At 47.6% G+C, this 22678-nt stretch overlaps 1 protein-coding gene across 1 annotated transcript in view; it reads left to right on the forward strand.

Annotated features, from left to right (window-relative positions):
- Positions 1-22678, forward strand: part of efl1 (elongation factor like GTPase 1) — a 71706-nt gene that overhangs the window by 16842 nt on the left and 32186 nt on the right. Inside the window, exon 14 of the mRNA XM_086289964.1 lies at positions 329-464. Within this exon, the coding sequence (XP_086146090.1) occupies positions 329-464 (136 nt within the window). The remainder of the gene's footprint in view (positions 1-328; positions 465-22678) is intronic.

The following is a 22678-nucleotide window of genomic DNA, read 5'->3' on the forward strand; positions in this document are numbered from 1 at the left end:
TCATCATTTATCTTCAGCCTCACAGAGGAATATCTGGTTAGCATTGAGTGAACAGCGACTCGAGCTTTTAATGTCTTAACAGCAAACTGTGAACGACTCTGTGTCACCGTGAGGACCGTGAAGTTTTAACATGGGAGTCTATGGGGACAGCTCCCTGCTGGAGCCTCTAGTGGATCACAGTGGAACTGCAGCTTGTGTAAAACACATTATAAATCCTAAAGCTGTTCAATGCACTGCTTCCTGTGTGCTTTGCAGGAATCATGTGAGTAACCTAAGTTTCTCTCCCCTGTGAGTCTCAGTAACGATGCTCTCGTCTCCCCTCTGCCAGCTGCCGGAGGGATGCAGCGCTTCGGACGACGTGTCTGAGATTCCTCACCTGTCCCGTTGCTCCATGGAAAACCTCTACCTGCTGATGGGCAGAGAGCTAGAAGAGCTGCAGGAAGTCCCCGCCGGAAATGTCCTCGGTAAATCTGTCTCTTTGTTTTTGTCGTCGCCTCGCTGCAGCTGTTGTTCGGTGACGTCCTGGGCTCTAAGCCGTCTGACACACACGAGGTTCTCGTTAATAAAGTTGGATTAATGGCCGACCTGCGGGAGCGTTTGGGGCTTTCTCTGAGGTAGACGTCGTCGAGTTTTCCCTTTGATGTCGTTGGGTTTGTGGTACCGAAAGGGACTGAATCACTCCTGAGTCATGATGAACAGAAGTGTTACAATACAAAGCTGTTTGATTTAACAAAAAGGGGCAGAGGTACCAGAGTGTGTATAGAAATGAATCAGTGACTCACAAAGAGCTATTCAGAAACAGCCAATCACAGAGCTTCGAATCCTTCGTGTGCCTCTAACACTGAGCTGAAAGTGCAGAGATGATTTTATTCACTGTATCAATCATGGATCATAGTAGGGAAATCGTTGTGAAGCACAGAAGCTGTGGTAGAGGCGAGCGAGAGCAGGTAAGTACACGACAGGCTCCTTCTTTCAGGTTTGACTGATCCAGCTTTCATTTGTTCTGTGTGGGCGCCCCCACATGAGACGCTTTAATGGCTGATGTTGAAGTAGTTGCAGTGAGCATCTGATTGGCCAGAGGCCGAGGTGGTGGGAAGCAACCTGTCTCCAAACAAACACCACTGACTCGGAGTGCTCGTGTGAACGCAGTGAAGTCGCACGCCTGCTGTAAACTGTAAATGTGAATTTCTGTGTACATTAATTATCATGTTATCACAAAGAGACGGCGTGTTTGCAGACGCAGAGTTCTGAGGTCGTTCTGTAGGTTTAAGGTTTGAACGGAGCTCTGTGACCGTCCTGTGATGAAACCATCGAAGTCATGGCGAGACTGAAATCAGGGATCAGCTGAGCGTGACGCTCATTTTCTTATAGTCTCCTGTTCAATCAAGCAGAGGAGTCGCCCCCTGCTGGACACTAGGAGGACTGCAGGTTCTGTAACAGGGTCTGTGGGTGAAGCTGTCAGTGTTGGTCAGCTCATAGCTTCACGGATCATTTGTCAGCAATGGGAGCTGCAGGAGTGTGTTTGTCACTTAGAAGCAGAGACTCAGGGACGCTGCAGTACTTCGCAGCCCGACATGTGTTTCTCCTCTGCATACCTCACTCCTCAAACTTGTGACCTAAATTCTGACTCAAACCCAGATTCCCACATCACGGCTTTAAAGCTCGCTCCCCTCCAAGTTTCTGTGAGAACTCCTGCTTTTTCCACGCACCGCCTTCCTTCGATTCAGCTGATGACCGTACGCGTGCTCGTCTGACGCTCGCGCTTGTATGCGCGTTATCGATCTGCCTCTGTGATCTCCGTGGACGCCGCTGTCTGCTGGCTTTGTGTCTGTACTGCAAACATGTTCATCAGTGACCTTTTTCATTTAAACATTCAGACACACATTACTGTGGATGCTGGGGGGGGGCTGCGTGGGCTCTTTATGAGTCATTTCTGGTCAAGTTGCCAAAAAGCAGCTTGGACTCTCTGGACGATGGGCTCGGGGTCAAATTCTTCAGGTACAAATCATGTTTATTATAAACTAATGTTTTTGCTGGCACAGATTTTTCTACCGTGGCTGATGTGAAAGCATCGCTGCGTCCTGACACGTGACTGAATGCTGGGCGAGTATTAAAAGTGTCTGTGCACCAAGATTATACACAAAACTCCACAAAAAGACATATTTGCATTTTTCCCCAGGGGCATTCCTGCATGCACGATGTCGTTGAAATGCATTTAGCATATTTATCTGATCGCTTTATGACAGGTTCACAGCTTTGGTCTGTGGTGCAAACTGTTGAATTTCTTTTTCTGATCATGTCACCTTATTGCAGTGTGTGTGTGTGTGTGTGTGTGTGTGTGTGTGTGTGTGTGTGTGTGTGTGTGTGTGTGTGTGTGTGGGGACCTAAATCCTGGTCCCCATAAGTTTGAAGGCATTTTTGAGAACCGAATGTGGTTTTAGTGTCAGAGTTACAGTTGGGTTGAGGCTGAGAGGCTGAGCCTTCAGAGAGCTGTGCATGAACCAGTGCTGCAAACCTGAACGAGCTGAAGCATCGCTGAGAGGAAGAGAGGACCAAAGTTCCTCCACAGAGATGAGACAGACTCACAGAAACATCGGTGCAGGTCACTGCTGCTGAACCAGGATCTCCAGCCGCTGGATCGTGACGTTTTCACGTGACTCTGAATCTTCAAATCTGTGTCCGCTGTGCAGACGTCTGCTGCACTTTAAGCGTGTGCGCTGCGTTCAGTGCGGTCCCCGGTGCAGCATCGATCTGACTCACATTATTGCTGCTGGATGCTGCTCTGGGTGCAGGTGGGACCTGTGTGAAATCCTCTTGTGAGGCTGTCATGAATAATGAAGCAGGCGTGCATTAGGATATCGACGCGCCGCCATCAGTTGGCATCAGCGAAGGAAGTTATCAATAAGCCCATCTGCCCTTCAATGGACGTCGCAGCTCGTCTCCTCATGCAGCTTTGACGCCTCACAGATGGGCCGTAATGATCCGGGACTGTTTCAGACTCTGGATTAGTTAAACCTGAGTTGGACTGACAGATGTTTGTTGTTGCTGTGACAGCAGATCAGTCTGTCCAACGGTTTAAAACCTTTACTGACACACACTGCGTGAACAAAATGATGAAACGTTTACCTTAATGTAGCGAGCCCTGTGCTTTATTAGACCACCCAGTGTGAGGGTTACAGTCAATCTTTATTTTTATCTTTCTTTAAAAACAGTAAATCACATTATTATTATTATTATTATTATTATTATTATTATTATTATTATTATTAGATTAGCAGTGATGAGCATTATGAGTTTTACTGGTTGAATGTTCTGCTGGAATAATTTCAGGCGTCTCAGAGAAGTCGGCTCAGGTTATTTCCTGGATAAAAAACAATATTTTAGTTTAAAACTTTCTAAAATATTTGTGGTCTAATAATTTGATAAGACGTTTGCTAATATCATATTTGGATGCCTGCAGAGCAGATCCGTCAGACTGAGCTCCCAGGCAGACTTCACAGGCTGACAAAGGTTCATGTTTTCTTGTTATTGTGAAGATTTCGTTCTTTTTAAAAAACAGATATCTGCTCGTCTCAGGCTGTGGTCTGTATTTGTGCTGCAGCGAGTTAATGATCCAACACAGACCAGCGGGTCCACGTCTGAGCGGCTGAAGGAAAACAGAATGAAGTTCGGAGAGGCCCGGTCCTGACCTGAAGCCGACTGAGATGCTGTGGCACGACCTTAAAGAGCAGTTTGTGCTCAAAAACCCTCCAAAGTGGCTGAACTGAGCAGGGCACCCACTAGGTTGGCGGTTGCTTGAAGCCCTGGTTGCGCTCCGATGTGTCGATTGGACTGCGAGCGTTGGGTAGGAAGCGCTGTGTGAGTGAGTCGTGCTGCTTGAAGAGCCTCGAGCGCTGCAGCAGGCGCGGGAGGCAAACATCAGTGATGGATGTTGCAACTTCTGACTAGAATAACTTTGGCGTTTGCTGCGATGGATCAGCGCTGTCGAGCGACAGTTGCTGAGCGCGTTGGGTCGCACTGGCCCTGCAGTGCTCGGTTGTCATCGTGGATCGTAGTCTTCACACTTCTATACTTTTCTTGCATGACGGTGCTTTCTCTGCACAAACCTGTTGCGTCTGTCGTTTGTTCGACCCGTGGATTCTCTCCAGTTTCTCTCTTTCAGGTTCTTCTGCTTCTTTTTTTCCTCGTGTTGAAAGTAAGGAAACATTTGATAGAGATGGAGGAAGCTCGTTCCTGCTGACGGCGCCGAGTTTTTCAGTCTTGAAGGAAACATTGAGCACACAACAAAAACACCCACAGTGTCCTGTTATATCCCAGTAAAGGGGATTATTTTTCCAGTGATCACACTGGTGAAAAAGATTTTTTCACACTTTCGTATTCAGCCCCTCTGAGGCTGCTACAGTGAAACAGCTGAACGTGTCCTGTAAACTCGAGTTGTGTAAAAGTTGTTTGCTGTCGGGATTAAGATGTTTCTTTGCCCTTTGACCCCCACCTCTCTGAAACACCTCCAGCCTTCTCGTCTGTCCCGGGCAGCACTCGGAGAAAGCGGCAGAGAGCTGCTGGGTGTTCAACCTCCCGAGGGAAGAGATTGTCTGTTTTCTTTGTAACCGTGATGTTAGTAACGCTGAAATCAGACACAGCTCGTTTCTTCAGGGATCTCGGTGCGTTCTTCTGAGAAGCCTGATGACTAAGCAGAAAGTTGAAGCGGTGGCAGGCAGGGTGGAAACAATTTCTGTTCTTCTCAGATCTATGAAAACATACTGTCTCTCTGTGAGTGTTCGGGCCATGTGGGAGCCATCATTCCTGTCCTGTTAGTGGACCGCGGGCAGGGAGGAAGTTGCCAGCGGCGCACCAATGTGTGCAAACCCCACCAGGCTTGGCCTTGATTAAACCCCCATTATTATCTGACGGCTGGAGCAAGTAATTGGAGAAGGACACACACGTGCAGGCGCACACACACATGCACACACACACACGTACGTGCACGCACGCACATGCACACCCCCCCCACACACACACACACACATGCAGGCGCACACACACACGCACATGCACACACATGCACGCCCCACACACACACACGTGCAGGCGCACACACACACGCACATGCACACACATGCACGCCCCACACACACACACGTGCAGGCGCACACACACACGTACGTGCACGCACATGCACGCCCCCCCCCACACACACACACATGCAGGTGCACGCACACACGTACACATGCACATCCACGCACGTATGTGCACACACACGCGTACGTGCACACACACATGCACATCCACACACACACACATGCACAAAAGCAGCATTTGATGTGGCAAACATCATTTTCCAGTTAACCACATGATGGCACGCTGCACAGGCTGCAGGACAAAACGCTGTGTTTGTCTTTGTGTGTGTGTCTGTGTGTGCCCCCCCCCCCCCAAAAAAAATCACGACTGTTTTAAATGAGTAACAGAAAGCAGAAAGATAAAGGAAAGGCAGCTGCTGTGCTGTGTGCAGCATTGTGCTGCCTTCCCTCCTTATTTCCTGCCAGCTGTTGGAAACAGCAGCCTCAGGAAATGAAGGCCTCCCATCATGCTTCAGCTCAGTTCAGTTTTAACCCCCGTCCCCTCCCCTCGCGTCCTCGGGCAGCCTCGGGAGGCTTTCCTCTCCAGGTGAGTGTCAGGTTTCACTGCAGGGTTGTTGTTTATAGAGGGGTTTGGTCAGTTGATCCTTTCTGTGTCTCAGCTGGCTCAAAATGTTTGCAGTGGATTAGCACACATGCACTTCTGTGTTAGTTTAATAGGACGAGCGATTGCCACAGAAGTTCTGCACGTGCTGAAGCTCTCTGTGTGTCGCGCGAGCCGGAGAGAATTATTACCTGCCACCGTGTCTTTGTGCAAAGCTGGTGAACATGTGGTGCAGCACGGAGGTGGAAACACTGCAGGCACAAACATGGCGGCGAGCATCATCACCTCACTGAAGATTGAACTTCCTGTTTGTGGAGTTTGCGTGACATCCTTGATCCAGGTGATTCGAAGTAGGCAGCATGTGTTCACCCAGTGTCCAACCCTGTAAAGTTCACAGAAATATTGGATGCACAGACATGTATGAAGCAGGAGAGGAGGTCCACTTTAACAGCGATGAGTATCGACCGCTTTCCTTTGTTGCCGTCTTGTCTTCGTCTGATGTCAGTTACTCGAGGATCTCTCTCCTTCTGTCACATGCTAACAGCTCCTGCAGGAGGCTAACTAGAAAACGTTGTCTCGCAGAGATTAACCACATCAAATCTGCCTGCAGCTCACATTTTCATGCCGCGCTCACATAAACGATCACAGCGTGGAGTCTGATTCAGCTCGTCTTAAACAGAGCAAAGTGATTTAGGAGGATTTCTTGCCGTTCATCAGACTTCTGGGTAAAACACTTCTGATGATTATGGCTTTGTTCTTATTCTATAAACGTCTTCTGTTTAGTTATTCATGTCACAAACACTGGTGCAGTCCCATAAGATCACTGCTTATTTATGTGTGACCTTGTGTTGGAGAGGCTGCGTTTCACAAAGAAAGAAGGAAACTAATAACACGGCGATGGCCACGCCCACTGGGCCCACCTGCAGTTTGCAATGCTCGTGTCATTTCTGCTTTTCTGTCCTGGTGCTTATTTGCACAGCCATGCGTTTTATGTGTTTATCTGATGCTGCTCGGATTGCCAGATCCTTTATGAGATGCAGCCCACGCGCTGCATGCAGTTTCCACACAGAGTGCGACTTCAGCTGACTCGTGTGAGGCAGACAGCTTCACGTTGTGCTTCTCAATTCACAAATGAAATGATATGAAAACATTTTCATCAAATGAAGCCGTCCTGAGCTGGACAACAGGGAGAGAACCAGGACATCATGGAAACGGTCAGTTTGCACACAGACCGGCTGCTGGTCACGTGCAGAAAGGGTCAGCGATGCACCAGGAGCACCTCGGTATGCAAACTGGAGCAGCCAGGGAAAAAACCATTGACCTAACACTTAGGAGTGCCTCAGTTGCATTTGGTAATAACCTCGGAGAAAAGTCACCAGCCAGGAACTACGACGATTGATTTTCCTCATCACCAATGAGACTGCATCGCTGTCCGTGCTCGTGTTCACGTTTCCCATCGTCAGACGTGACTTTCTGTTTAGTTTTAGTTTGATCTCACCTCAGATGGTTATTTTAATCAACTGGTGTCCTTCCAACTGTGGAAACAGTTTTCATTTCCTGTTTCAGCATCAGGAGCAGGAAGCTAAAGTGCCGTACGGACACGCCTGCCGCGTCTCAGCTCTGCGTCCTGGCTGAGCATCGCTGCAATTCAGCAGCGTCAATAAGAAGACGGTTGCACCTGATCGACAGGGCAGAACTTACCTGGCCTGACCGCAGCGTCATCCAACACCTGTTGGAGATGAGAGCTACACCCTCGCCCACCCTCGGCCACTTTAACTCCACTCAGGCTGAAACCCCTCCCCCTGAAGCGTGCATTCAGTCAGTGAGTGGTTGCTGGGGGTTATGGCGCTTCCCGAAACCCTCGCCAGCATTACTTTGCCCCAGCAAACGCTGACTCGCCTGCAAACACAAACTGTCCGCTAAGCAGTAACTGAAAGTGCGTCGCGACGTAGAAACGGAGACTGTAGTCACCTTCAAAGTAAAAGCTGCACTTTATGTTGAACTGTGTTTGGTCACCTGGATGACGCCACGCTTCAGATCAACAGAATCAACTTTTTGAGGCCAAGAAGAGATGTTGCTGTTTCTGATCACAGGAGTTCAAATGTTTTCAAATGTCGTCTTAAAGCTGAAGTGATGTTGATCCATAACTTCTGCGCTCAGGACATTTTGAGTTGTCTCAGGATTGCAGGATCTGCAGTGAACGTGTTTTTCGTGTCTTCGCTGACCTGTATCGACGGTGTCTGTTTTTGCTGGGTTGAAGTGCATCTTTGGTTAACGTTAACGGCAGAAATGATGGCGTGTTGTGACCGAGCCGTGGAAACTCTGTGAGCACCTTAACAAAAGTCCTTTGTTTGATCCTCTTTGCTGTTTTCGATTAGCAGCGTGCATTCGAGCGGCGGTGGGATTTATCTGCCGTCGCAGCTGAGGGAGAGTACACGGCAGGCTCGACGGCGTTTGATGGCGAGCTTAGTAAGGCCGACCGTTTGTCACAGGGGTTAAAGACGTGGGCAGCGTCGAGCGCTAATCATCGAGGCCTAATGTGAAGCAGCTGCGAGAAAAGCCGAGTGGCTGGAGTCGGTCCTGGGGGAGGAAAAAAGGGGGAAAGACAGAAAAAAGCAGTGAAGCGAATGATGCTGATTCAACACTGAGCGACTTTATGAAAACATTTGTTTTGCATCAGGCTCTCCCTCTGCGAGCCAGCGGTGACGAGCGACCCAGATCTTTAACAGGAAGCGCCGACTGAATGATTTCACTGATGCGAACCGCACCGGGCGATGGCAGAGGCCAGCCGGGTTCGTCTCGGCGCAGCTCGCGTCGTCAATAATGCCGCTGTCTCCTGCGGCGTTCGGACGTTCAGGCGTCTTTGTAGGACACCCCCACCCCGTCGCTGCAGAGGAGAGTTTGGGCTTTTTGATCTTCTGTCTGGGAAGTGTTGCTGTTTTAAGAGGACACTTGAATGTGGGGAATTTTAAGCCTGGTTGCATAAAGCTCGCCTTTTTCCTCTTAAGAAAACATTTCGGCACTTCAGACTCGTTGTTGAGCGTCCCGCTTACGGTCAGATGATATCGATTTAATCTGCGCGCTGTCAGACATTTGTTTGCTTTCCAGCTTATAGCTGAATGCAGTGGATTCACCCAGAGTAGATCTTTGTTCCTCTACAGTAGAAATAAGTGTTTGGTTGGTGGGCGGGATTGTTGACGATTCAAATAATCATCAATGAATCGTTTGTGTGTCTGTGACAAACCGGGCAGCAGAATCTCTAAAATGATGCATTTAGTGGGCAAACTGGAGAAAGCACTGCAGAAGAAGAAGAGCAGGAGGCTTTCAAAGGAACAGCTCACACGTCGCGACTTCTCTGTCATCATCTGAGAGCAGTTTGCGTTTGCTGGAGCCCTGCAGACACTCGTGGTTTCTGTGAAAGTGTGGCAGTGCCGGTTCAGCTGGAACATCTGTCGCTGGTGTTGGAAACAGGAGCACAAAAGTCTCAATGTTAAGACTTAAAACTTTGTGGGAGCAGCTTATCTCCTCAACGTCTAGTCAAGTCTCATTTTTTCACTTTTATAAAATAGTGTATAAAAAGTCTGTCAGGAAACGCTGTCCATGTGACTTCAGGCTCCATAAACTGAGCTGGTTCAGTTTCACAGCTCAGATGTTGATGTTTAATTTATTAACCAGCTAGCTCACATTTTTGCAGTGAGCTTTGCCCCCGGGGGCAGCACGGTGGTCAGATGCTGGACAGTCTGACCGTCGGGCTGATCCGACCGCTGCTGAGACGTCAGACGTGCCGCAGCTGCGTTCTGAAAGCTAACAGCAGTATCTCAGTCTCTTTGCTGCATGCTGCTAAAAATATGCGCCGAGTCTATTTTTGACAGAAGGAAATAAAGAATCTGGCAAATATTCCCAAAACTCCACGTAATCCAAACTTCCCACTCCTGTAACGCGCTCAGTGCGACTGGAAGCCACGGCGGACGGAACAAACCGTGTGAGCGATGTAAAGCATCTGCTGGTGGTGAAGTCAAAATAAACACGAGACTGGAAAAGTTCACTTCTCTCTGCTTCACGTGTTCTCAGTGTGAAGCCTTCTCGTGACGTTAGCATCTCACTCTGATTAAAACTGAAAGTGATGAAACTGGAAACTTTTAATCATTAAAAATCTGTGAAAACCAAGTTACACTGAACCGAAAACAAACGTACAAGAACTGCGAGCTTCTCACGCGATCGGCTCACAGCCAGCATTACTGCGTGACGGAAAAGTGTGACGTGGTCACAGACACACCCGACACTCCTGAAGGTAAACGTGGATATTCCCATCATTGAAAAAGTGCTCATATAATCATATCAGAGGCAGCGGAGTGCCCACACAGTCAGGTTGTTACAGATCTGACCAGGAAGTAGTCTGGCCCTGTCACAGAGGTGCTCCTGTGCCTGCACCTCGGCTCGCAGGTGCTCTCAGGTGTGTCGCTGAGCTGAGCCGAGCATATGTCTGTGTGTCACGTTCATACTTCTTCAGTTTCTTTCTTTTACTGTTTGACTTGAAACGAACAACAGTGAATGAAAATATTCTTCTTGTTATTCTTCATAATAATATGGAGTGAAAATCCTCATCAGCTAATCAAAGATGGAACCAACAATGTTAAAAAGGAGAAAAAGTTCATTTCTAAATAAACCGTGGGCGTGGTTGAAGCTCCGGCCGTGATTCCCCGCTATGACCAAGAAGTTCGCTGTCAGTGCCAAGCTCGGATTTTAGAAGAACTGTGGCGGAGCGAGTACAGATTTTGTTTTTCGGAGAGCGCGTAGTTTCTATAGCGACCCGCGTCTCTACAGTAGAAGGCTGCCGTTGATGACCTCGTGTGTCAGCGAGGAATCGACTTCGGTGCGATCCGGCGCGGGATGGGGCTCCACGCCGGGCCCGTGTGCGCATGTGCGCGTGCAGCAGCTCCTGACTCATCCGTCTCTTCCTCAGTCGTCCTTGACACAGTTTCCAGTCCCAGCCGAGCCCTGCTGGGATCCCACAGCCACGGAGCGTTCTCCACCTCATCAGTCCTTCGCTCTCCCCGTGGAAATTTATTGACCACCTCCTCCTTCGTGCCCCCTCCTCTCCTCCTCTCCCTTTCCCTCCCTCACTGCCTCTCTCTGGCTGGCTGATCTAGATTTTTCTCCTCAGCTTTTCTTTGCTGAACTGTAGCCAAGATCTTTGAAGCTCACATTAAAAGGCCGCTGGTCTGTTTGGGAAAGATGCAGCTGAGAGGAAAGAAAGAAACACGTGGAGGAGAAGAGCAACGATTCCCTGTCATTAAAGAAAATAGGATCTTATTCCTGTACAGAGGAACATAAACAGGTAAGAACAGGTAAATGTGCAGTGCATCGTTTCACTATGATCCACGTGAGCAGCAGCTGTGACCTGTGGCCGAGCTGAAGGCGCGAGTGTATCTCAGACCGTGCACACAGGAGGATGATCCGCATCAAAGCTTTGCTCCCACAGTCGTGATGATGGCGTAGAGGGGTTTTCTGGGTGGGGTCCTCTGTGGCAGCGATGGCAAATGAGGCTTAAACTCAAACTCTGATTTATTTACAAAGCAGATTTAAAAACAACCCAGTTTGACCAAAGTGCTGCTGAGAGACGACCGAACGGATCAGAAGAAATAAAAGAGTAGAAACAAGAAATAAGTCAACATATACAGAGAAACGCACAAGAGACACAACGAGCAAATCAGACAGGACCGAATGTCATGGAGCCGAGATGAAGGTGGGACATGTAAATACAATGATCAGGGGGAGCGATGTGGCTGACCCAAAGGATGGAGAGGGTGTGTGTGTGTGTGTGCGTGTGAAAATAAATGAGTAACACCATAAATAACAACAACACCACATGTCAGGTTTTCCCCGACAGCAGGAGTCGGCCCTCAGGAAGCAGCATGTAAGAACCTCTTAATGTTTCTAACAGATAAACCAAACCGAGCCTGTTTTAACCCTTTAAACCCGTCACCGGTGATGGGTTAGCATTTATAGCAAGGGTGGGTAACTCCAGGCCTCGAGAGCCGGTGTCCTGCAGGTTTTAGATCTCACCCTGGGTCAGCACACCTGAATCACATGATTAGTTCATTACCAGGCCTCTGGAGAACGTCAGGACATGTTGAGGAGCTAATTTAGCCATTTAAATCAGCTGTGTTGGATCAAGGACACATCTAAACCTGCAGGACACCGGCCCTCGAGGCCTGGTTTAAAGAGTAAATTAGGTTAGGGTTTAAAGGGTTAAATAAAATATCTCCTTTTAGTTATTAATGAAAAAACTACAAATGAAGTGTAAAAATCGGAGACGTGTATGACCCCAGCTGTGATCTGTGGATGGTTGAAATGAATTAAACATTCAAAGTGGAAAATGTTCATTTCCTGTCCCAGAATACGAAATATTAAAAAATCGTTTTCGCAGACACAAAAATAAAGGTGGGCGTCAATAGGTTAGAGGTCATGACGACTTCATGGACAGAGGCTTCAGAAAGGTTGAGCTCGGATAGTTCACGCTGTGGTGTGCTAACCCACTCTCCGTGTCGCCCACCACTCCCTGAGCTGTGCAAGTAAAATGTTTGCATTTGAAACTAGAAACGGACGAGTTTACAAACATGGATCTGCTCTAAAGGAGCGTTCGAGCTCGCGGCGTCAGCCTTTCGTGACGATTTCTTCCCAGCGAACGTGACTGAAACATGAACGTTTCCTCTTTCCACGTGAATTCTTCTTCTTATGGAACAAGAAATCTTGTTCTTGTCTCACAATGAAGGAATCAAACGCACATGAGACTAACAGGCTCTGTTAATACACTTGTAATCTCTTCACTTTCTTTTATTCTGTGCTGTGTTTCCAAAAACAATATAAACCAGTTCTTGTACACAAACTTCCTTTGGACGAATGTCCAACACGAACTTCCAGATGTTGTTGACGAAGTGGAGCCAGCAGACGGACACGTTATGCCTGCGACATCGGCACAACTTTCATTTTAGGACGATTCATCAAACGAGATTAGACGTGGAGAAAAGACGACGGTTACGAAATGTTTGCTGGTTGCTATCGTCAGTGACTCACAGATATTTCCCAGCCGTGGGTGGATGCTTCATCTTAGTGTGACATATTAAGTCGTTGCAGATGTGGCTGATGGGACTCGTTCTTTCAGACCCGGCAAGGCAAGGCAAGGCAAATTTATTTGTATAGCACAATTCAACAACAAGGTGATTCAAAGTGCTTTACAGAGACATTAGAAACAAAAACAAATAAAAAAGCAGCAGCATCTCCTTCTGAGGTTTGAGGACATCTGTTGTCCGACTGCCGTGTTCCCTACAGTAAAACTGGGCAGGGGCTTTTTAGGGAGGGGCTTATTTGTTTAAATTCAGTACAGTACCTGGAATAATATCAGTGGACTGTAACAGCTTTTTCATACCACAGGGGAAAGTTGCACTCTTTTTAAGCCCCGCCCATCGCAAGAAACTAAATGAAAGTTAGTAGTGCAGTCTTAAAAACAGAGTTGGATCGTTGCTTCTCGTAAAGGCTTCGTTCTTGTTGCTGAAGTCTGATTGGCTGCCTGCCGTCCCCATTTAAAACAATGATGCTCACAGTAACAACGTTTATTTCGGTGTTGGATGACTTTGTGATTGGACACGCTGGATGACGCTGTTGAGGCTGGACCAATCAGGTCGCCTCAAGCTGGGGCTTCTTTTAAGGCGACTGCTGAAAGATGAGTGCCTGCAGCTAAAAACACCTGGCAGCCTCGGGCAGCATGCTCTCACCTGGTTCTTTGTCACTGTGTGTGGGGGTGGAGCTTCTGGAGCCCCACCCACTGCGAACATCCTCGAACAACTTTGCTGTCATCCTCCGTCTGTTTTTTTGCTGCTCCTGAATGCAACACAGAGCCCCTCCCACCTGTCGCCACACTGTTAGCTGCTAAGCTGGCTAGCATTACCCAGCATGCCGTTCAGCGGCGTAATTTAGGAAATGTGCTGTGATGTTTCCCCTCGGTTGTGATTTATAATTATTGTTATGAATGTTTGAGTCATGTGATCAGGACCGTGAGGGTGCAGAGGTTACACAGGGTCGCTTTAAAGGCTCTGAGCTGCCGGCAGGTCTTTAAACGCATTGGTGCTGAACACCGCACCAATGCGCTGGTTTGTCTCCCGTCTTTGTTGGCGCTCTGCTGTGTTGTTGTAGTTCTGGGTGTAGCAGTCCTGTCTGCGTTCTCCTCGTGCTCAGCGTGTAGGTGGGTCAGGATGGCTGTGGAGTTAGAAAGTCACTGGCCTAAATAGACATCCAGGAGAGAGTGTGTGTGTGTGTGTGTGTGTGTGTGTGTGTGTGTGAGAGACTGTGTGTGTGTGTGTGTGTGTGTGAGAGACTGTGTGTGTGTGTGTGTGTGTGTGAGAGACTGTGTGTGTGTGTGTGTGTGTGTGAGTGTGTGTGTGTGTGTGTGTGTGTGAGAGACTGTGTGTGTGTGTGTGTGTGTGAGAGACTGTGTGTGTGTGTGTGTGTGTGTGTGTGTGTGTGTGTGTGTGTGTGAGACTGTGTGTGTGACTGTGTGTGTGTGTGTGCATGTATGTGTGTGTGTGTGAGACTGTGTGTGTGTGAGACTGTGTGTGTGTGTGTGACTGTGTGTGTGTGAGACTGTGTGTGTGTGTGTGTGTGTGTGTGTGAGACTGTGTGTGTGACTGTGTGTGTGTGTGTGTGTGTGTGTGTGAGACTGTGTGTGTGACTGTGTGTGTGTGTGTGTGTGTGTGTGTGAGACTGTGTGTGTGACTGTGTGTGTGTGTGTGTGTGTGTGTGTGAGACTGTGTGTGTGACTGTGTGTGTGTGTGTGCATGTGTGTGACTGTGTGTGTGTGTGTGTGTGTGTGTGTGTGTGTGCATGTGTGTGACTGTGTGTGTGTGAGACTGTGTGTGTGTGTGTGTGTGTGCATGTGTGTGACTGTGTGTGTGTGTGTGTGTGTGTGTGTGTGTGTGTGTGAGAGAGACTGTGTGTGTCTCTGGCAGCTGACTGCAGGCAGGTGGCTGTAGAGCAGGGCAGCACAGCCCCCAGAGTTTTACCCGCTAACCTGCATTTCCCGCTCACCTCGGTTGCTCCAGCTCTGGCCCGTGACCCGGCCGTGGACGCCGATCCAGGACCTGGCTGACCTCGAGCCTCTGCATCACAGCCGTTCCTCCCCCTCACTCTGTCTTCTCTGTTGTTCGCTACGAGAGCTGCTGGCCGCCTGCCCTCATTCTTTGTCTGAGCCACGCGGTGCAGGCGTGCAGGCAGCCGCTCCGTGGCCAGTAGATGGCGTTAGCGAGGAGGAAAAGCTGCTTCGCTTCTGCCTCTGACACTCCAGACAAAGAGAGCAGAGACAAAGGCAGAGCTGCTGGGACTGAGCAGCGGTTTGAAGGAACAGAGCAGATCTCTGTTGTAAAAATGAATGATTGTTATTTTGACTTTTATTGCTATAAAATATTCAGTTGCTTCTAAAACACTTCAGCTTCATGTTGATGGACTGAAAGTGACAGATGAGGAATCAGTGATTTTATCTATTAAAGAAATGTGTGACAGACCTGTGCAAACAGGTGACTGTGGCTCAGGAGGCGGAGCCGCTCAGCTACTAACTGGCAGGTTGTTGGTGTGACTCTGGCTCTATCAAAGGGTCCTTGGGCAGGACGCTGAACCTCGAGGTGCCCCGATGTTTCCATCTGAGTGTGCGTGGAAAAAAGCCGACCGAGGCTTGTAATAAGAAAAAGTATTTAAGTACCAGCACATTTACCATTAGATCAATGCAGGATTTGGCTGCTGCGGCCTTCAGGAAGTCAAAGATGATGTTTGCAGCGTTCTGTGACAGAGACGGCTCCTCATGTAGTCTCCTCTCCTGAACTCGACTACCTTCTTTCCTTCCTTCCTCATTTCCTAGTTCTACCAGCCAGCCCACTTCCCCGTGGTACGCGGCGAAACAAATACTCGTTTGTAATATGTTGCCAGATGTGATCATGAAGTTTGGCGGCTTATTCTTGGTCATCCAGGTCACCGTAATCCCGAATACTTCATTGGAGGGCAGCTTGACTTTATTTCGGTTCTTCCAAGCTGTTCCACCTCTCGGACACAGCTTGGAAGCATTTTCTCCAACGATGTGAAACGCCACATTCAGGGTCCGTCCCAGGACGAGTAATGACATCAGCGCTGTTAAAAAGATCCTGATCTTTAGAACTGAAACCTCTCAAATAAGAGGTGAAAGGTCATGTCAAAAAGAGTCCCCCCCATGCTTTGTGATCTCTCTCTGATGGATGCCCCTCCCTGATCATGTGGATTCCTCGTCCTGTTCTTCCTCCCCGCCGTCATCAGTGTGAACTGAACAAGCCGTCCTTTGGTACACGGTGAAAAGAATACTTTGCCAGATGTGATCGGCCTCGGCGTGTAGCCACGTGCTCGGCTGTTGGCAGCAGCGAGGAGCCTCCATGTAGAGTTCGGGTCAGTTTGACAGAAGCTGTTGTGCCATGCTGAGTTTGAGGTGGTGAAACGTCAGAAGGACACCTGAAGGAACAGGTCGGACCTGAAGTCGGGTCGGCTTTTTGGTTGTTATGCCGTCGGTGGATTCTGGATGATCGCGCCTCAGATTCGGATGCCTGCAGAGCTCGGCACATCAAACAGGAAGCGTAGGCCGGGAGAAAAATCTGCTTTCTGACCTTTTTAGATTTAATTCCACAACTATTGAAAGTAGATGTTTTCTTTATGAAGCCAGCAGCTCTCCTGACATTTCAGCCTCCTCTTTTAAAAGACACATTTGTGAGTCATGAGTCTGTCTTGTTGGAGCTGAAGAGGAAATATGTAGTCTGGCTGTAAAATGAGATACAGCTAAGATCTCTGTGCAGTGGCTTTTTTCCCTTTTCTTCTTAAAATAGCCAGGACCCCAACTCCCTTTGGTGTAATAGCGAGGAACAACAAGCGTCTGAAAGCTCCGCCGAAGTGGAAAATAAAGGCTTTTAGGCTCATTGAGATGACTGATGCTGGCTCCGTGTGTCGTTCGTAAGGAATAACAGGAAGTTTCTTCAGCTCTGTCGTTTACCTTTCACAGATGCGCACATGTTAAAGCGTTTAACAGCGTGTTTGCTCTGAGATGTAATGTTTCTGGTCATTTCTGATGTATTGAGTGTTTAAACCTGAATGTGAGGAACAAATGTTCCGTTCTGTTGTTTGTGTCGTTCTCCTGCTGCCAGCTCGCCACATATTCTTGGCAGAAAGACAGGACTGCTGGAATAAAAGCTTTACACGCTACCTTCGGTGATTTGTTGCTGCCGCAATTTCTACAAATTACATTAAAGAAAAAAAATGTAGTGGGGGAAACGTCCCGCTCTCCAAAATAGCTGCGCTTGTGTTTAATTTTCCTGAGTAATTAAGGAGCGTGAGCAGCGTTTCAGCTGCTGAGTGGTGGCAGCAGCAGTGGGGAAGAAGAACGATCGTCCAAATTAGGCCGTAATTTGTTAGTCAATGAGTTTGGTCAAGTTTGGGAGTGAGGGCTCAAGGTACCGAGACAAGCACCAGTGTGCTGCAGTTTCTACTGACTCTGTTTAGCTGCTGATTTCTGTCTTTATTCTCCGTCATCCTGCTCACCGTAATCCCAAATACTTCATTCGAGGGCAGCTTGACTTTGTTTCGGTTCTTCCGAGATGTTCCACCTCTCACCTCTCGGACACAACTTGGAAGCATTTTCTCCAAACACAAAATCTTGGTGCATTTTTTTCTTCCTGGAATCTACCAGAGTAGCTTTGGATGACTGGTGGTTGAAAATAATCCTTCTTTATCTTAAACTGGGACTCGGGACAATCCCTGCGCTCCTCCTCTGTCTCAAGGAAAACATTTTAGCTCCTGCCCCATTAAGCCAACTGTCTTCTAATTGGCTGCCCCTCACAAACAGAAGGTTGAAAGGTGGGTTCATGGAGCTTCTGTCTCTGTGACGTCGTGCAGATTCCAGAGTAGAAACGACGATGTAATGACAGTAACGCTATTATCAGCTGAGTAGAACTGAGGAAACTTCTCAGATGAGAGGTGAAAGGTCATGTCAAAAGGAGTCCCTCCCATGCTTTGTTTGTGATCTCTCTTTGATGGATGCCCCTCCCTCATCCTGTTAAAAGGGGGTTCTTCCTCCCCACCTGTGAGCTGACCAATCCTTGAGGATTTGGACACAGCTGATGATTTACACTTGATGCATGCATTGGGGGCAATTTGGGACCCTGAGGGATTGACCCCCTGACCTTCCAGGTGGCACACAAACCCTTATGTGAGCCGTCACTATCATTTGACAGCTAACCCAGGTTTGGATGGCAGCATCAGCCGTAATCTCACGTGTCCACAGTCCACTCCTGGTGCTCGTGTAAATCGATACAATGCCAGGATTAACGTATGAAAAGAGATCTTATGTGAGCCGTGTTGAATTTAAGGATTAATCCTTCCATGTTTACGTGTAGGCCCGCGATCAAATGGCATGAAGAACTGAGGGAGCAAAGTAAGGTATTGAATTTCCTCCGTGTTCAAAGTGAAGCTGAACTTCAAAGTAAAAGTATTATGTTGAACTTTCTATGCAGCAGAAAACATGTTTGGTGACAGCTGGACAAAACTCGACTGCTGCTCAGTTAACTCAAGTTTTTATGATCATATTTACAGATCTGCAGTGAAGCTGGCAGCAGACGTTTTCTTTAATAGATTTATAACCAAAGCACCCTCGAATGCAACGTGAGGAGTGGGCGGGGGGGCTTTATGTTTGTCTGTGTGTTCAGCTTTTAAAAGCCAACGCTGACTGTGGTGTGAATGTGTGAACTGTTTTGTTCTTTGCCCAGGCATGTATCACACTCTGTTGACGTATGTCAGGCTTCCAGCCCCCTTACCATCACACACACACACACACACACTCAGACGCACTAACGTTCAGTCGATCCCAGCTGAGTCATGACAAAGGTGTTTAGACGGTCACCGGGGAGCCTGTCAGAGTGGCGTCGTGAGGCCCACACAGACACCAGGTGAGCTGTGTCGCTGGGAGGTTGGAGAGTCAAGCATGGACTTTGTTTTTGTTCTGCAGCAGCTCCACACTTTGTAAAAAGAATGATTTAATAGAAGGAAGAGTAGTAGTCCACTTTATATCAGAGCCAGTTTCTGTGAGTTTGTGTCTGATTTGGGCCGTACCAACTCCTGAGGGCAAAGCAGCTGCTAAATGTACTCAGCAGCTCATCTCTAAATGTGTGCGTCTGATGTTTGGTGTGGAGCAGGTGGTGCAAAGCGGGTACACCAGACCTTTTTGTTCCTCACTCTGCTGGGCCGTGCTGCCTGCAGCAGCCGGGAACAACCTCGTGAGAGGAGTGAGAGTGGACGGAAACATTACGAGTGCTTTCAAGTGGAGACGGCTTCCAACTCCCGTCCTGCACCTCCGGAGCAGGCGAAGAACAAAGCTCCTTCAAGGCTGCCACATGTGCACCTCTGGGATGCTTCCAGTCTTTCCCGGGAATACCTGATAACATGTAAACGAATCAATTTGCATGTTTCTGCGACACGGTTGCCTTCCAAGAGCCCGCCATTAGGTCCCCGTGAGTTTTAACATCACATGATTCAGCTCTGCTTCTACAGTCTGCTGCCGGCGACGTTTACTTTGAGTAAACTAGCGAATGAATGCATGCGTGAGTCCACGGATCCACATGGATACTTGGATGCAGATTAGTGACTGTTTTTCACGAGAACGTCAGTTTGGTTTCTCTCTTGTGTTTCTGTGAGCGTGTGACCAGTTTAGTTAATCGGTCTACATCAGGATCAACTCCAGCAGGGAAACGTTCCTAAGTTGGGAAAAGCATCAGCTACTCGTAAAGGTTTTAAACAAATCTATCCACACTCAAAGGAATATTCATGGCAACATGCTGTCTTTAAGTAATCTGATAAAAAAGTAAAATAATCTTTTTTACGACCCCCTATCGAAGTCGAACGTTTTCCTTTCTTAGACGGTTTTTCATCTTTTTTCCATTTTAAAAATACATTTTTTAGCTCTATTAGAACAAAAACCTTGTTTTGCTCTCAGAAAATGGTTATAATGTATAAATATGCAGTGCAGCAGGGTTTCTTCCTCTCTGCTAATAATTGCATTGCAGCACCTCCCCAGCTGGAAATGATCCTGTATGAACAGAACTTTAGTGTCTTCCACAGCGCAGTGATTGTTTAATAGCTGCCACTGTCTGCCAGCACAAATACAGCTCAGCGCACGAGTTTCTGAGGACTCCTCAACATCCTCGCTCAAAGTTTTTTCACCGGAAGAAAGAAATGTCCCACAGTTACGTGTCAGATCCACAGCACACTCGTCCACGGGGCTAAATGTAGGCATTCGGGGGGTTTATTAACCTGAAACCACCCGCAGGTGCCGTAATGAGCAACCTCGGCTTTCACTCGTGTCTCGGCTTTCGTGAGTGTGTGTGCATATGCTGGGGTGAAAGTGTGTGGGCTACATGACGGCTCCCCGGCGACTCTGTCTGGACATGTTTCCTCATGACTCACCCAGAACCTGCTTATTTTCACCAAACATGGGTTTTTGACGGCTGAACGAAGACCGGATATTTTCAGCTGACGATCCAACTGTGGTTAAACTGAAGTCGGTCGTTCAGTGCTAAGATTAAAAAAAAAATTGCAGTAATACAAGAAAAATCATCATTAAAGTGCCTCATGATACCAGGACGCGTATTCATACGTTAGACACGTCTGTATCTGCAGTAGGGCATCGTCACGGATTTCTGTAATCATTCGATTTTGACTCTGACAGTCAGAAATATTCTAATTCTGATCATTTATTCGTACATATCCAAATATATTTTATCTCTGTATAAAAACAAAGCTGACCCTTCATCAGAGCTGTGAGCATCACAGCTGAAGCGTTTGTGTCAAAGTAACTGAGGCTAAAACAGAAACACATGAAGGAGATTTTCCTGGTCTGACTTTTTCCTACAGATAACCTTAAAAATATTCTGCAGTCGATCAAAAATGGAAGAAAACCATGAATCAGCTTCTGAACCTGATGTTGCTGAAGTTACAGAGGTTTGATTAGAGACTCAGCTAAGAGTTTTGAGTTTGGCATCATTTTAAAAAGCTTATATTTCTGCACTGAACAGCAGAAATGAGGCTTTCTTGTTGGAGGTGATTTCTGGAGAAAAAAAAAACAGCGGCCGATAAGCAAGCAAATAATGCAGAAAACAGATTTTTGATGGGAAACTGTTCTTGAAAAACAGTGAGAGAGAAAACAAAAACAGCCAAAGTAAGAAACACTGACGATGTTGAGCAAACGTGGTTTGGATCTTCTTTTGCTGCTCGTTCAGTCAGTTTTGGTCAGAGTGATGAAACTGCAGCATCTGAATCTGTGAGCTGTCGGCTTTCAGCCTGATGGCGTGTCCGTGCCGGCGTGTCCGTGCGGGTGAACGATCCACGCTCTGTGTTCACGTCTTTCTGCTCTCATTTGAGTTTTAGCTGGTGGATGGTTGTTGAAATAGTTTTGTGAGCTTTAACCTGAGATTCTGTCGTTTCTGGCAACATTTCTATTTAAACTCTTTGTAGGATTTAATGAAGTGATGTCACGTTATTCAAGCTAAAATCGATTCTTTAGTGGACGATGTGAATAAAATGAGCGTTTGTGTTTTCACACTTTAAACACTGTGGGCTCTTTCAGATGCTTTATTTCAGGTAGGTGTGCCATAAAAAGTAAATCCAGGCCTACAAATGTCTTACAGTAAAATTCTGTTTTTATTTTGGATTTTTGGTTTGGTTTTTAACCTGTTGCTAGGGAGACCACAGACTAACGCCTTCCCACTCAACACAACGAAGCCTGCCACAGTGCCTCTAGAAGAAATTTGCCGTGGAACCATTCCTCTGCAGGATTTGTTTCCACGGGGACGAAATTTAACTTTAAATCTCAAAAATTTCAGCCTCAAGCGGAAGAGTTCACGTATCTCAGGGTTTTGTTCTTGAGGAGCGATCGACACACCGATCGATGCAGCCTCACATTTATAGTGTGAAGTTTGCAGTAATGATATTTGAGATTATTTAAAAAAATACTGTGAATGATGTTTCTTTGATGCTTGCAGCTTGTTGGCATCAGCCTTTGTAAGTGTAAGTAGATGGAGGGCGTTTTGCATCCTTTCCCACCGAGCTGCTGTCACTGATGACAGACTGCCTGATTCACAGAGTGGATGTATTAAAGCCAGCAGCAGCATTACGCTGCAATATTACTGACACAGCATAAATCAGATGTAAGCACAAACGTAGCCGGAGTTGTTTCTTTTTAAAGTAAAAGTATAAAATAACTGTTGAACATTTTAGTTGAAGTAACTGTAAGTTTCTTATGTAGCACTTTATGCAAGCTGCCTCATTCACACGCACTGCAGTGGCTCCATCAGAGAGCAGCTCGGGTCAGTATCTCACCCAAGGACGTTTAGCATATAGACTGGAGCAGCCAGGAATCGAACCACCAACCTTGTGGCTAACAGCTGGCCTGCTCTACCTGCTGAGCTACGGCGACTACCAGGAGTTTTAGCTTTTACCGTTATAAGAATGAAACTGTGAGATATTTTTCCCTGGGGATCTTTTGTGTTTTGGATCAAGCTTCTAAAAGCTTCCGCCGTGCATCGGTAATTTCCATCCCCCGTTTGATCTTCCACACGGTGAGCAGCCAGCGAGCGCGTCGTCGGTCTACGTTTGCTGCTCGCCTCTCCTCGTTTGGAGCCCGGCTGCACTCCGTGCTGTGTTTTTGCTCCAAGTGGTTAAACATGTTGTCGAAGTAGCTCCAGGTCCAAGGCCGACACGTGGTCTCTCAGACACGGCTGGGCCTGTTGTGGCGCACTGAGGAGTGTAAAAGCACGGTGTTTCTGCCACAGTGACATTTTTATATTCCATAAAACACCGCTATGATGTGACGCAGCCCTGGTGGTTGGTCAGTTGTGGCGAGGTTCTGGAGGCGAGTCTGTGGATTTGCTGGTCGAGCTTGGTTCCTCTC

This window comes from Aulonocara sp. 'chitande type north' Nkhata Bay, linkage group LG1, assembly GCF_057382095.1.
Source record: "Aulonocara sp. 'chitande type north' Nkhata Bay isolate Kocher_YH1m ecotype deep benthic linkage group LG1, A_spYH_male_GT1.1, whole genome shotgun sequence".
In the NCBI taxonomy this organism is placed as follows: domain Eukaryota; kingdom Metazoa; phylum Chordata; class Actinopteri; order Cichliformes; family Cichlidae; genus Aulonocara; species Aulonocara sp. 'chitande type north' Nkhata Bay.